Source organism: Mchenga conophoros, linkage group LG23, assembly GCF_057382185.1.
Source record: "Mchenga conophoros isolate Kocher_MC1m ecotype Shallow Benthic linkage group LG23, M_conophoros_male_GT1.1, whole genome shotgun sequence".
In the NCBI taxonomy this organism is placed as follows: domain Eukaryota; kingdom Metazoa; phylum Chordata; class Actinopteri; order Cichliformes; family Cichlidae; genus Mchenga; species Mchenga conophoros.
The window spans coordinates 12,707,603-12,722,848 of record NC_140547.1 but is presented as its reverse complement, the minus strand read 5'-3'; the positions used below and the strand labels follow the sequence as shown (position 1 = coordinate 12,722,848).

At 45.0% G+C, this 15,246-nt stretch overlaps 2 protein-coding genes across 4 annotated transcripts in view; one reads left to right on the top strand and one right to left on the bottom strand.

Annotated features, from left to right (window-relative positions):
• The window catches only part of herc2 (HECT and RLD domain containing E3 ubiquitin protein ligase 2), a 56,200-nt gene extending 54,544 nt beyond the window's left edge, over positions 1-1,656 (bottom strand). For all 3 annotated transcript variants that reach the window (XM_085266447.1, XM_085266448.1, XM_085266449.1), the window contains exon 1: positions 1,513-1,656. The gene's annotated coding sequence lies outside the window, so the exon portion shown is untranslated. The remainder of the gene's footprint in view (positions 1-1,512) is intronic.
• Positions 1,657-1,840: 184 nt separating this feature from the next.
• nipa1 (NIPA magnesium transporter 1) lies at positions 1,841-12,149 on the top strand. Its single transcript, XM_085265218.1, has 5 exons — positions 1,841-2,030; positions 2,108-2,155; positions 2,232-2,322; positions 10,291-10,448; positions 10,720-12,149. The coding sequence occupies exons 1-5, from the start codon at positions 1,841-1,843 to the stop codon at positions 11,220-11,222; spliced, it is 990 nt and encodes a 329-aa protein (XP_085121344.1). The 3' UTR covers positions 11,223-12,149.
• The last annotated feature ends 3,097 nt before the right edge of the window (positions 12,150-15,246 follow it).

The window sequence follows — 15,246 nt, the reverse complement described above, 5'->3', positions numbered from 1 at the left end:
TTAGACTTCTACAATTTCCTCTACTCGAATCTGTGCCAAAGGTCCCACATCCACCTAAACTGCCAGAGATGAAACCACATCACCATCCTCGATGCCCACACTGGCCAACTCTTAGGTATCAGATAGATTTTAACTTAAATTACTTTTAAAGCCTGCTTATGGATTTAGTCAAACCTTATGAACCTCACACCCTCCTAACTGCTTCTAAAGCTTGTCTCATTAGAAATGGTATCACCGTTTGCTGTTAGAAAAGGAACTGAGACAAACTTGGGATCTACTATAGATTACTGCCATCACACAGTGGATATTTAGAAGAAGACTATTTTTCTTCTTCTTTTAGCAGTTACCACATCATATCACCTGCATCAACCTCGCTCTATCCCTAGTATCCTCTGTCACACCAACCCTCTGCATGTCCTCCTTCACTACATTCATGATGACGTCACTTGGGGTCCTTATGCCAGACAATTTCATCTTCAATATCCTTTGTTCAATATGTCCACTAACCACTACAGCAGTGGTTTACATATTTGTCTGACAAGATCATTGGATGGTCCCAGGAGGAAAATTTGGGCTGCATCAGGAAGTGCATCTATCATAGAAATCTGCGAAATCAAACGTGCTTAACATGCTTAATTATATTAATTTTTTGTTATTTTACCCTACTGGCCATGTTTGTCATGCTGCATTTATTCTACTTCATGTAAGCCCTGTTTTTACGACTGTAATTCAGTTTTGTTGGCTGTTTGACACAGAAAGTAGTATACAGCAACGACTATACTAGTTTAGCGTGTTAATATCATGTTAATGTTACTTCGTTTTATATAAATATTCGTCTGTGTGTGTAGAGTGACAGTAAGGAAAGCTCTCCATAGTCAGGTAATATGAAAAGGCGTGTAAACAAATGGGAAACTTGGACTCGAATATTCACTGACAGATGATGCATAAAAATGTGATTAAGCAGTAAGTGGGTTGAGCTTTAGCAGCTGGGTTTGAAAAACAACTTTACATAAGACAAGAAAGACTCTCATCCATAACAGGGGTAGTAATAATTATAACCTAATCAGAGCCTAAATAAGGCGTTGAACGACGTTAAATAACATGAAGGCGATTATGATTTGGGGCCAGAAATGTTTCAGCTACATAAATCGCTGGGAGGAAAACAGCAGATCGCAGCATTGCATGCTAGCAAAAGCAGTGATAACCTTGATGTTTTGACGCTATTTCCCCACACATGATAACAAACAGCAGTCAGAGAACACCGCACACTGACACAGCATCACTGAGCTCATAAAGCTGTACCTAACGCTGGGCAGCGTTAGCTTGGCGCTAAAGCTAATCACTTAGCCTGCTAGCCAGCTAGCACTAGCCCGTGCTAAAGCAGCTCTCATGCAGGCGCTGATAAACGAGCTGCTGTGAGCTGACACCGAACCGAGCGACACGCAGCGGGTCACGGAGCTCAGTAACACAGACAGGAACATGTCAGTTTTCAGCAACAACGCTGTGAATTACCTGCGGTTTCTTCTCAATCTGCTCTCGTCCCCTCAGCTGCTCTGCTGCATTAACGAGACCTTCATTATGGGCTTGATTGACGGATCGCGAACTAGTGCACGAGACATGGAAACAAATTACGTAGTTTTAACTGCCTGCTTCAGTGCGATGCATGTGTATCACCACAGCGTACCCACGGGCGGGGTTTATTGCGCAAGAGGCAGCAATGTTGATTCCACTGATTCCAGTGCGGCCGCCCTGCGCGCAGAGCGGTGTTATAAAATTAACGCTACTTTCAGACTTGAGGCGGGACATAGGAGAGGCTGGGCTGACCTGGGGTGAAGCTGAGATGTCCGCTGGGTGTCGCTGTGGCTCAAAGAAACGGGAAGTAAACAGAGCAGCAGTAATGGCCTCTGACTCAGGACTACCGGCAGTTTCTTCTCAAAATCTGGGAATAACAATAGCTATAATATCAAGTTTCATTAATGGGTCGACATTTGTGCTGCAGAAAAAAGGGATACTACGTTCCCGCCACAGAGGTAAAGCACAGAAACAGTAAACGTGGCTGTTTGTGGATTAATAGAGACTGACTGAAGTTTTGAATGTTCTCCAACAGGAAGGTCGTACCTCACAGATGTGGTGTGGTGGAGTGGGACACTGTGTAGTGAGTATCATTTACAGACTTGGTGTGTTATTTAGAAAATTATATGTCTCACACACCTGTCTGTGAATCTCTGCAGTGATTACGGGTCAGGTTGGTAATTTCCTGGCATACAATGTGGCCCCTGCGGTGGTAGTTACTCCTCTGGGAGCCCTAGGAGTGCTGTTTGGGTGAGTTCAGTTGCTCGTCATTTGGTTGTTTGTTTCTTAAGTATTCAGCTCCACGTGGAATCTTTTTGGGCTAAACTACAAACATCATACAGAAGTTTTAATCAACTCCTCATGGGCATGAATATCATGGTCATTTTGAGCTATATATGTACAACATACGTCTTTAATGTCTTTATAGGTCCAACCATAAATCTATATAACCCCACTAATATTTTGTTTAATTCTATATAGTACCAAATCAACCACTCTTCTTGCTATATTTGGTAGAATTAATTTAAGCTGCTTTATTTCCTGGCACTGACCCCGCTTTTAAGTGTTATCCACTAATTTTCATTTAGGATTGTGGTTCCAAAAGCATTTCCAAAGCATTATGTTATCCTGCTTTAGTAATTCCAAGAGCAGTTTTAAGTATTGTAACGTTCACAAGAACCAGACGGTTGGGGTCTCAGTTTGTCCGTTTATTTGGCACATAAGCCAGCGGGTTGTTAACTCAGGGGGAAGCGCTCTCGAACTCCACCTCTCTTCAGCCTGGCACACACACAGAACAACCAGGTCCCACCCACCCCTTCCTGTACACCACAACCAAACATGAATCTTAAAGGAACAACAACAGTGTGCAGAGATCACCAACATGTCACTGTACAATAACACTTAACCATCGTTACACTGCCCCCCCAGCAATAAGTTCCTCGTCCCCGAGGGAACGACACAGTCTCTGAGGCGGGGTGGTAGCCTACGTTCCCTCCTTGACCTCCTGAGCCCCTGAGGTGGACGCGGAGCTTCGGGGCTTTGGGGTGGAGAGTCCGAGGGAGGGGAACGCAGCCCCGGTCGGGGGTCCCTCTGAGCAGGGTCACGGACGCTCTGTACACGTCCCTCTGGAAAGGAGGGGAGGGACTGCCCTCTGTAGGGGGCCATCCGGTCTCTGTGCAGCGCTACTATCCTCCCCCTAGGAGGCAACTGCACCCTGTAAACAACCTCCCCTACTCGCTCTAGGACGCTGCAAGGCCCCACCCAGCTGCTATCCAGTTTAGGACACCGTCCCTTCTTCCTCTTTGGGCTGTAGACCCACACCAGCTCCCCACCATGGAAGTGCCTCCCCTTAGTGGTGATGTCGTAATTCCTCTTTTGGCGCAGGCCTGCCTTCGCCAGCTGCTCTCGGGCGTAGGAATGTGCAGAATCCAGCCGGTCCTGCAGCTTCCTTGCGTAGTCCCGGCCCGGTGGTGCCTCTGGCGCGTCCGGGGGCTTCCCAAAAGCCAACTCTGCAGGAGTTCTCAGCTCTCTCCCTAACATGAGCAGGGCAGGCGTACATTGGGTGGAGTCCTGTACTGCCGACCTGTAGGCCATGAGGGTAAGGGGAAGATGGTAATCCCAGTCCCGTTGGTGTTCTGAGGTAAGGATGGCTAGCTGCTGGGCCAGCGTCCTGTTAAACCTTTCCACCAGCCCATCGCTTTGGGGGTGAAGTGGGGTGGTGCGGGTTTTCTTAGTCCCAAGGCGTTCACACATGGCAGCAAATACCTTGGACTCAAAGTTACGCCCCTGGTCACTGTGGAGGGTCTCTGCTGTTCCAAAGCGGCTGAACATCCCCTCCACTAATACATCAGCGACCGTCTCAGCCTCCTGATCTGGGATGGCGTATGCTTCCGGCCACTTGGTAAAATAGTCCATGGCCACAAGAACATAGCGGTTTCCTCTGTCTGTGCGAGGAAATGGGCCCATGACGTCCACAGCTACTCGCTCCATTGGGGCTCCTGCTGGTTGCTGCTGAAGCTGAGCCCGGGACTGGTCCTGTGGCCCTTTGTGTGAGGAACATGCATCACAGCTGCGGCAAAAGTCCTCCACGTCCCTCCGCTGTTGACCCCAGTAATAGCCCTGGCGGAGGCGGCGGAGAGTCTTGGAGACCCCAAAGTGGCCGGAGCCAGTGCTCCCATGGCAGGCTTCCAGCACAGCTGACCTCAGCGACCTTGGCACCACAACCTGCCACCTCTCCTCCCCCGTGGCAGGATCCTTCCAGGCACGCTCCAACACCCCCTCCTTCAGCCTGAGAGCTGCAAACTTGGCCCATAGCCCCCTGGTACAGATGGAAAACCCAGTGACCTCATCCCAAAGGGGTTGCTCCCCCTTCTCCAGCCACTGCAGGACCGGCAGCAGGTCCGTGTCTTGTTCCTGCCGTGCCCTCCACTCCGCTGCATCCACCATCAGAAGAGCCCTGCAGGCGAGCTGTGCTGCTCCGTCTATTGTCGTGAGTTCCCGCTCTATTTCCTCTCGCTTCTCACAGTAACGGCAGCCAGCTGCAGCACATGGGCGACGAGAGAGGGCGTCTGCGTTAGAATGGTGCGTCCCTGCTCTGTGCTCCACAGTGAAATTGAAGGCTTGGAGCTCTTCCAGCCAGCGAGCCACCTGTCCCTCTGGCTCCCTGAAAGACATCAGCCACTGAAGGGCAGCATGATCAGTTCTGATAACAAATGCTGTGCCGCACAGGTAGTACTTAAAGTGTCTCACCCCCGCCACCACAGCCAACAGCTCTCGTCGTGTGACACAGTAGCGCCGCTCACTCCTGTTCAGGACCCGGCTGAAGTACGCCACCACCTTCTCCCCTTCCGGCCCAACCTGCGACAACACCGCTCCCAGCCCCACATTACTTGCGTCAGTGTCCAGGACAAAAGGCAGGGCGGGGTCAGGGGGGGCAAGGACTGGAGACTCTGTCAGCGATCTGCGGAGGGTGTCGAACGCCTGCTGACAGTCCCGGGTCCAGATGAAGTCACGGTCCTTCTGCAGCAGGTGGAAGAGTGGTGCGGCTATGGAGGAAAAGCCCTTCACAAACCTCCTGTAATAAGACGCCAGTCCTAGGAAGCTTTTGAGCTGTTTCTGGTCTGCTGGTGTGGGCCACTCGGTAATGGTGTGAATTTTTTCCTCCAACGTGCTGATGCCCTCACGACCCAGCTTGTGGCCCAGAAACTCCACCTCCCTCCTCATGAAGTGGCACTTGTCGGGGTGCAGCTTCAGGCCTGCAGCTGCCACCCTCTCCAACACTTGTCTCAGGGCATCCAGGGCAGCATCAAAGGAGCTCCCGTGCACTAGAAGGTCATCCAGGTAAACCAGACACCGTTGCCGTGGGACGCCAGCCAGCACACTGTCCATAAGCCTCTCGAAGGTCGCAGGAGCATTGCAAAGACCAAAGCTCAGGACTTTGAACTGCCATAGTCCCCTGTTAGTGCAGAAGGCTGTCTTCGGTCTGGATTCCGGGGACAGTGGCACCTGCCAGTAGCCACTCCGCAGGTCCAGGGTGGAGAACCAGGAGGACCCGGCTACTAAGTCGAGAGACTCATCAATCCTGGGAAGGGGGTAAGAGTCCTTCTTCGTCACTTTGTTGAGTGGTCTGTAGTCCACACAGAAACGCATCCTAGGACTTTTTTTCTTAGGCACCATCACCACCGCGGAGGCCCACGGGCTATCAGATGGCTCTATGATGCCCGCCTTCATCATTTCACACAACTCTCTGTCCGCAGCCTCCTGATGAGCCAGGGGCAGGCGGCGTGGGCGCACTTTAATAGGCTGGGCATCCCCGGTCTCAATGACGTGCTCTACCAAGTGTGTCAAGCCAACATCACTTTCTTTCAGGGCAAAAATGTCACTAAACTCTTTTAGTACCTGCCATAGACTCTCTTGCTGCTGTGGAGTCAGCCCCTCACAGTTCTTTGACCAGATACTCCTCACTGCTAAGAGCCTCTCCTCCTCCTCCTCCGCTCGCTGTTCTGCTGGCGGGTCTGCAGCGGTCTCTGCGGTGGAGGTGGACGCCGCGGCAGATGCTGTGCAGACCGGGGGAGGAATAAGCGGCACCTTCTTCCCATCAGGGGTTACGAGGAAGCCTTTGCCTAAGTCCAGTACACCGCCAATGGCTCGTAAAAAATCCAGCCCAAGGATGCAGGCGTCCTGCACGTCAGCCACCCAGGCAGCATAAGACACACCGAGGTCCCCCACCTTGAACTGGAACACTCCCCTCCCTCTCATTGGGGCCAGATCACCGGTCACAGTCTTAAGTTGCACATTAGTCGGTTGCACAGCAGCTCCGGTTGGGACAATATCGGGTCGGACCAGCGTTGCATTGGACCCCGTGTCCAGCAGGGCCGTACAGGACACCCCCGCGATCGTCACTGGAACATGGCAAAAGCCGCCAACCTGGGTCCAGCCCACAGCGATGGCCGCACCGGGTGGAGGTGGCGGTGGTGTGGGGATGTCGTTCTCCCAGGCCCGTGTACTCCCGCCTACACGGGCCCGTGGGCGTTTCCCTGAACCGCTGCAAGCTTGGGGCACTGCCTGATGAGGTGTCCGGGTTGTCCACATCCCCAGCAGCTCTGTGGTCGGCGGTGTGGGCCAGCCCGAGGGGAAGGCGACTGCAGCGAAGCCGCCTGCACCAAACTGCACAAGCCCGCTGGCGTCTCCATCTGTTCCACAGGTGCTGACACAGCCCTCACCACGTGTGCGTCATCAGCGCCCCCAGAGGATCCTGCAAGCATCGCCCTCTCCAACGCTAGCTCCAGGGCTGCACTGAGTGTGGCTGGCCGAGCAAGCTGAGTTTGCATACGGAGCTCTTTAGGGCTCAGGGCCTGCAGGAACTGGTCCCGAGCTAACTCCGCTTGCACTGATGGTGGCATGCTGTCATACGCCCTCCGGCAAAGGCACTCGATTTCATGGGCCAAAATGCGGAGGGGCTCGCCTGGCAATCTGCGTCTGTTGTGGAACTCCGACCTCAGCAGCACTGGTTGGTTATACTGCCCGAAGCGCCTCTGAAGTGCTCCGACCAGAGCATTATAATCTCCCCTCTGCTCCTCGGTCAGCAGCAGCAGGCATGCAGCTGCATCCTCACACAGACACAAAGCCAGTTGGAGAGCTTTATGTTCCTCAGACCAGCCAGCTGCGACAGCTAACAGCTCGAACTGTGCGATAAACACTTCCCATGGCGTCTTGCCGCTGAACTTAGGCGTTTTTATATTCGCTGCAGCTTGCTGGGCGCCGCCATGTTTGTTTACATCACGTGACGGCGCGCCAAGCGAGGTCGACTCCTTCCCGCCGGAATCGCGGCCGCTGTGCGAACAGTTCCTGAGCCTAGTCAAACCTGGAGAAAATCCAGCCTCGGCAGACAGCCGCAGCGCCGTTTCCCTCACTCCATGGGCGGGCGAGCGCGGACGAACCTCCCTCTCCTCCGTCTCCTTCTTAATCTTGCCCGGCAACATCCTCGTCTCGTAACGGCAAGCGTCGCCAGCAACAGGGTGTCGGGCGTTCTGGGGTTCTTTTTTCTTTCTTCACTTCTGACACCAATGTAACGTTCACAAGAACCAGACGGTTGGGGTCTCAGTTTGTCCGTTTATTTGGCACATAAGCCAGCGGGTTGTTAACTCAGGGGGAAGCGCTCTCGAACTCCACCTCTCTTCAGCCTGGCACACACACAGAACAACCAGGTCCCACCCACCCCTTCCTGTACACCACAACCAAACATGAATCTTAAAGGAACAACAACAGTGTGCAGAGATCACCAACATGTCACTGTACAATAACACTTAACCATCGTTACAGTATTAATGTGTGTTTGGAGCATTAACTTTTAACAATCGAATTGGGGTTAAGATGAAGAATTTGGAGGTAGTCGGTCTTCATCATTAGTCAATCCACTTTTTGCAATCTACCAGTACCGTCGAAGCAAAGCAGCCTGAGAGCATGATACTACCACCACCATGCTTAACAGATCGTGTAGTGTTTTTAGGTTTGAAGGACTCACCTTTACTCCAAACATACCTTTTGTCATTTGTTAAAATAGATAAAAATGTTCTTGTCTGACCTTTTCTCCAGGAAACATTTGACTTGTCCACCTGGGCATTTGCAATTTTAAATCAAGCTGTTGGAGGTTTTGATTTTGGAGCAGGGGTTTCTTTCTTGGTGGTTCCCTCTCAGTTCATGGCGATGTAAAATTTGCTTCACTGTGTACAGCGATGCTGGTGTTACAACAGGTTCCAGCTTATGGCATGCTTGAGCCTTGATGGTTCCTTGGTTGTTCCCCAAAAATACTTACCAATTTCCTCTCATCCAAGGGAGACAGTTTTGGTCTTCGTTCAGACTTTAGCAAAGTGGTGATATATCTGAGTAACTTGTACTTATCTACGGTTGTTTGAATTGATAATTCTGCAGTTGCTTAGAAATGGATTCAAGAGACCTTTTCAACTTGCGTAAAACTACAATTTTTATTCTTAGATCTTCACTGAGTTCCTTGGATTTGTTCTGAGTATTGGTCAGTCTATTGAGTGTTGTCAAACAAATCCTTTTTAATGCTGGCAAACAGCAACAACCAAAGTCAATCATGACCACTAACAAGAAGTTAACAGTCCTTGGCCTTGTCAACTTCGTAAAACCTGCAGCATCACTTATTAAAAAATTAAAGTGAGTGTGTATGTTTATTTGTGTTTGTATCTATATTTTTGACTCTGTCTGGATTACAGAAAATCCAAAATAAATTCAAACTTGTGCACCCAACTCTTCTTTTTTTGAAGTCGTTACAGATTTATGTTCAAAGAAATAATTAAAAGTCAACGATCGGAGCTGAATCTGCCCCTGCTGATGAGAAGCTAGATACACCATTTCATTTACCCATTAACGCTTAAATTTAAGTTAGATTTGGCTTTTAGAATTGAAAAAGTGAAGAGGATGGGGCCTAGTAGTGAGCTATGCGGAACACTTCCTGTGACTCACCACAAAACCAGACCAGATGTTCACACTTACAGCATCGTATATTGGCACACATTTATTTCAGTAAAAACAAATCAAAAACTGTCACGGGTCACTGAGCAGATAAACAAAAAAACTGACACCACACAGTGTCAGATCTCCACCCAGGCAGTGGGACATAAAGACAGCACTATCAGTTCCCTGCAGCCAAATAATGTTTGTTTGTTTTTTGAGCATCACATGATCTTGCTGTGTGGCGTTTATATCGTGTCTTATGTTCCTTTTCTTTTGCTGTTTTGTTTGTATACACTGAGTAACACGTTTAAATCCCCTGCTTTCCAATGGACAACAAAGTTTTCTGATTCTGAAATGGTTTTTAAGGTATAACAGTGATCATCCTTATTTCTTTTTGTCCACTGATTGATTATTTATTTGAGACTTGGGAAAACGGTTATTAAAAGACAGAAATCACAATTTCTGACAGCAGAATGTTTGTGTTACTTTAACCTGAGAGGATTAAACTTCTCGCCCTGTTGAATCAGTTGTTTCTGTTGCACTTGAAGACATAAATCCTTATATCCTTATCACTGCCACACCTCTCATCTGACAGGTATGTTACCTGAAGTTGTAAATCTTCTACTTTAGGTAACATGCCTGAAGTTGAAGATCAACTGTAAAAAGCTGATAATTTTTTTGTTATTTTAAAAATAAAATCATGTCTGTCAGTCAACGCCAGCATCTGTAAATCATATAACTTAATGAAACTGGATCACCGGTTGTAGGTGTGTAAAACTGTCGGGACACAGCCAATAAATCTCAGCCACTCCTTTCAGTAAAGGTCCTCTTTATTTGCTGATGGGAGTCAACAGTATGATTAATATTTACAGCCTTTAAACTGTTGGTAGTATTAGTGAATGGTTTAAATGATACTGCTGCATCATTTAAACCAGGGGTGGGTGAACTCCAGGCCTCAAGGGCCAGTGTCCTGCAGGTTTTAGATGTGTCCTTCATCCAACACAGTTGATCTAAATGGCTTAATTACCTCCTCAACATGTCTTGAAGTTCTCCAGAGGCCTGGTAATGAACTAATCATTTGATTCAGTTGTACTGACCCAGGGTGAGATCTAAAACCTGCAGGACACCAGCCCTTGAGGCCTGGAGTTCCCCACCCCTGATTTAAGCTCTACAAGAGAAGAAACTGTTTAAACACTTTAATTTCTTGAACTTTTGACGGTGTGTGTTTGGGTGCTGCAGGGCTGTGTTGGCCTCCTGGATCTTGAAAGAGCATTTAAGCATCCTGGGGAAGCTCGGCTGTGTTTTATGCTGCTGCGGCTCTGTGGTGCTCATCATTCACGCCCCAACAGCAGAGACAACTTCAAGGCTCGAGTTGGAGGAGAGGCTCCTCGACCCAGGTAACGCAGAGGGGCTCTTTATTTGCTGTTTCCTTCACACTGATTATGCACTTAATCAGTCATTCTGTTTTACACCAACATTATGTATATGTGTATATACACTTCCTCATCTGACTGATCTGTTGTGTCCAGAAGCTTTTCAGTAGGCCATTAAATACCAATATACACTCCTTTACTTTGCAGACAGTAAAAAGGACTATAGTTAGTGTGTAATACAACTTCTCTACACCTGCTCCTAAAATAACTCTTGGTTTCTCTTGTTGTCCTGCAGTGTTTGTCACGTACGCCCTTGTGGTGGTCCTGCTGCTGATCATTCTCATCGTGTGGGTCGCTCCGGCTCATGGCACATCTAACATCATGGTGTACGTTGCCATATGTTCCTTGCTGGGAAGCTTCACAGTGCCGAGCAGCAAAGGCCTCGGCTTGGCGGTTCCGGACGCATTCGGCGAGGGCCCGTCAAGCAGCAGGGCTCGGGCGCTCTTCCTGGGCTTGCTGGGCACGCTGGCTGTCAGTATCCTCACACAGTTCTTCTTCATCAACAAGGCGCTGGAGTGTTTCAGCTCCAACATATTTGAAGCGATTTACTATGTGACGTTCACGTCCACCGTGATTTTAGCTTCCGGTCTTCTCTTTAAGGAGTGGACCGCGCTGACTATAACAGACAGCCTCGCCATACTGTGTGCTTTAACCACGGTGTGCGTCGGTGTTGTTTTACTGCACATTTCCCAGGAGGCGCTGATTACGTGGAAGAAAAAAGAGGAAAAGTCAGACTGATTCAGATGCCTTTTAATCCTTTACATCGCATCTGCGCCAAAGTTGAGTTCCTGAGACTTTTTCCTACCTCCAGTTTGAATGACCAAAACAACATAAGATATATAATTAGTTTATTTTATCTTAAATATGTTTGAAGTAACACTAGATATGATGTTAACGCTTTCATCTAGTTAACCCTCAATCAGCTGAATTATCTTATGACACCTTTTATTTTAAAGAAGATTATATTTTTAATGTTTCTCTCTGTGTTTCTAATGCCTTTATCTACGACTGAGTGAACTTTAACAAACTCTAAATCATCTGGTTTGGGGATATGGAGTTCAAAGATTTTGTGCAGAAACATTAAAAATCAGGGGTCCTCTTTCTCCTCTCCATGTGTTGTCCAATGTAAAATATCACAGTTTAATGAAAAAGAAGCAGAAAATTTCAATCATATCAAAGCCTGCAATGTTAAAAACCACTTTCCATTCTCCTCATCGCACCAGTGGTCCAAATCCTGTTTTTGTTTCTTTTGTTTTTTTAAAATGAAAAAAAAAAAAAAGAAAAGTTGGAGGACGTGTAGACTGATAGAACATTTTCCTGCTTGAAAAACTCTAAAGAGCACTGGAATCATAAATGAGGCATTTCATTACAAGCTTAAATGTGGTCTGAGGACAGACAGTTAATTTGTCACTGTTGTGTAAATAACTGTGCTTCCTTTCCTCCAGAGTCTTGCCCATCAGGCTTTTACAGGCTGTCTCAGTTCTTAGAATCACCTCCGTGAGTTCAGGCCGCCTGTAAATTATTGAAGGTAACTCCATAAGCTGCCTCTTCAGCTGTGTGGAGGACGACTGAGTATTCTGTGCAAAGGAGAATTTTGTAACACATTCCTTCTCTTCTGTGGCCACTCGCTGTTTACACGAATACATTAAAACTTGAATAAATTAATTAATGTTCTACTTTCATGCCTGGTTATTTATGAGTCATTCCTCCTGAGATTACTAATGCACAGACTCAGAGCAAACATACCAGCATGTGAACATCATCAGAAGCTCTTCACGGAAGAACAAACACACAAGTGGACGTAAGATGTGCCTCCATCAGTGTCAAACCCTTAATTTATATCCATTTTAAATGCAACTGACTATAACTCATAATCCTTTAAAAGGGAGATTGATTAATACTTTTAAATCACACAAGATAAGCTAAATTCTACTGAAATAGCTTACAGATTAGCTTTTCATTGTCTTCTGTTATTTGGAGGGAAGGAGGCTCCAGTCCAAATAGCTCACATGATGTACAGCACCAGTCAAAAGTTTGGACACACCTGAGGAGCTTGGATGTTCCTCTGGGACAATTTGAAAACTGTGAGGCACATAATGAATCTCTCTGACTATCACACCAGTGAACACAAAGTCTGGGTGTTAAATTCAGCTTATTGGAGGTCACTGAAGACGTCAGCAGATGTTTCCTGGCTGTGACTTTATTGTTATCATAAACTATTAAGAGTAGATCATGAAAAATGATAAACATGACGAGCACATCCACACTTATGACTGTCTTCTAATCTTCCCTTTTAACTTAAACGGGCCAATAAACTTGTTTACTTTGATTATAATGTCTGAATACAATTGAATGAATATTACATTCATGCTTGAGTTTGTAAGCTGTGCTATAATGCAGCTCAAACATGAAATTTTGTCTCATAATCTGAAGATTTCAGGAGACGGTCTGAATAGTTTGCATAGACGATCAACTGAGTTGGATATTATTTTAGTTAGTCAAACATAACAAATATAAACTACATATTTGAATAAATGAATAAGTTCCTTCCGTCTTTTTAAACTGTAGTGACACTTTCTCATTTACTGTTAACTAGAGACTGACCCAGCATGGTCAATTATGACTCCGCGCATATTTATGGTTCCCTGTTCTGCAGTGAACCATGGTGATCAGATTTCCTGCTGTAGAGACCTCAGATCTGAGTCTTTTTGCACAAACTCTTTGAAATTTTCCACATTTCCAAACCAGATTTTTGAAACTGAAGCAGCCAAATAACAAAGGATGAAAAGCACCCTGAGTGTGAGGACTTTAGTGCAATCACATTATTCAGTTTATCTCAAGTTTGGTGCTCAAATCAGACCAGCATACTGTCTATCTATAATTCACTCAAACATCGAGTTAAAAAAAACTGTTTAAAAATGTTTAAAATGAAAAATTATACGATTCTGTTCACATTTTTATACCCAAATTCAAGCCAGCACAATAGACTCCTCGGAGAAGTCAGAAATTATCTGAGCATAGGATTTAACCACTAAAACTAATTTTTCTGATCAGGAATGCAAGAAAATAACTGGAATTTGGCATCCTTACAAATGTTTTATTAGGTGTTGTAAAAGAACACATTTTAAAACTAATGAAGAAAAAAATATTTTTAGTGTTACAATATTATTATTAAACAGCCTGCGTATACTGGTGGATTACTTATTAGAAAAACATAAAAATGATTTTGGTAAATACCAATACTGTTCATTTATGCCAGCTGTGGCATAAACCTTACCCAGGCTGGTGGTTTAATGAACATTGTTAAGCACCGAACTGCAAGTTTTTATGTCTTTATTTCAAAGACAAACATTTGCATGCTTTTTAAAACCGCTTAATTAATTAATAATATTAAAACATCTATAATGTCTGCCACAGATAAGCATATATAGGTATGAGAAACAAAAACAGGCCATTCAGGTTTCAAAGGATGACATTTAAAATACATTGTTTTGGAAAATTACACCAAAATGTTTTGAAGTGAGACCTGTCTGATTAGAAACCACATTTGCAATAAAATGTATTATTTAGGAAGTATAATTTGTTATTTTTTATTTGGGATTTTTATTTCATTTTGACTTTTTATTTTATTTTATTTTTTTTAAATATTTTTATTACTTTTCCAACAACATACAAAGGTAGTTTCCAATAATATGCTGTTGTAATAGAAACCCTTTTCCCCCACCCTCACCTCCCACTCTGCTCTCTTCCGAACAAAGAAAAAAAAGAACAAGCTCACATGAAATATATATACAATTGTACCATATGTGGCATTTATACATAATTCAAGAAAAAAAACAAAAAAAAAAAGAAATAAGAAAATATAATCAATAGGAATAAACAATAAAAAATAGCATGCACATGCTAAACAATTTCCTCCTACTCCACTCTCCTACATAAGTTGTTCTATATTTACTACTTTTAAAAAAATTTTAAATGGCTTCCAAATTTCATCAAAATATATTAACTTATTTTTCAGAAAGTACGTAATCCTTTCCATTTCCATACACTGTGTCAAGGAGTTTATCCAAGCGCCAATAGCAGGAGGAACTGATGTTTTCCAATTTATTGCAATCATACGTTTTGCCTGTAATGTACAATAATCCATAAACTTAATTTGATAGGTTGTTAATTTAATATTTTTAGGATACACTTGTAGTAGCATCATTTCTACATCCAAAGTGATCTTTTTATTTAAAATTTGGTTTATTTTGTTCATCACCTCCTGCCAAAAGGCACAAACAATTCTACATTCCCATATACAATGAAAAAATGTTCCACGGGCTTCTCCACATTTAAAACATGTATCTGGTATTCTATTATTATATTTATTCAGTTTCACCGGTGTTACATATGTTTGCATGATCCAATTGTATTGTAGTAATTTTAAGTTACTGTTAATCGATTGTTTTTGTGCTTTTAAGCAAATTAACTTCCATGTCTCCTCAGAAATATTAATATTTAGGTCCTTTCTCCAAGCTTTCAACTTAGAAACTGATGTTTCTGAAGAGGCAGAAACAATCCAATTATAAAATGTTGAAATTAAGCCTTTATTACCACCTTTTTTCACCATAAACTCCTCTAGCTTACTTAACTGGGGAAAATTAAGGGATTTATTTTGCATAGATGAAATAAAGCTTCTAATTTGTAAATACTTAAAAAAGTGTTTTTGGGGGATTTGAAATTTTGAGACTAAATCCTCAAATGAGACCATTACTCCATC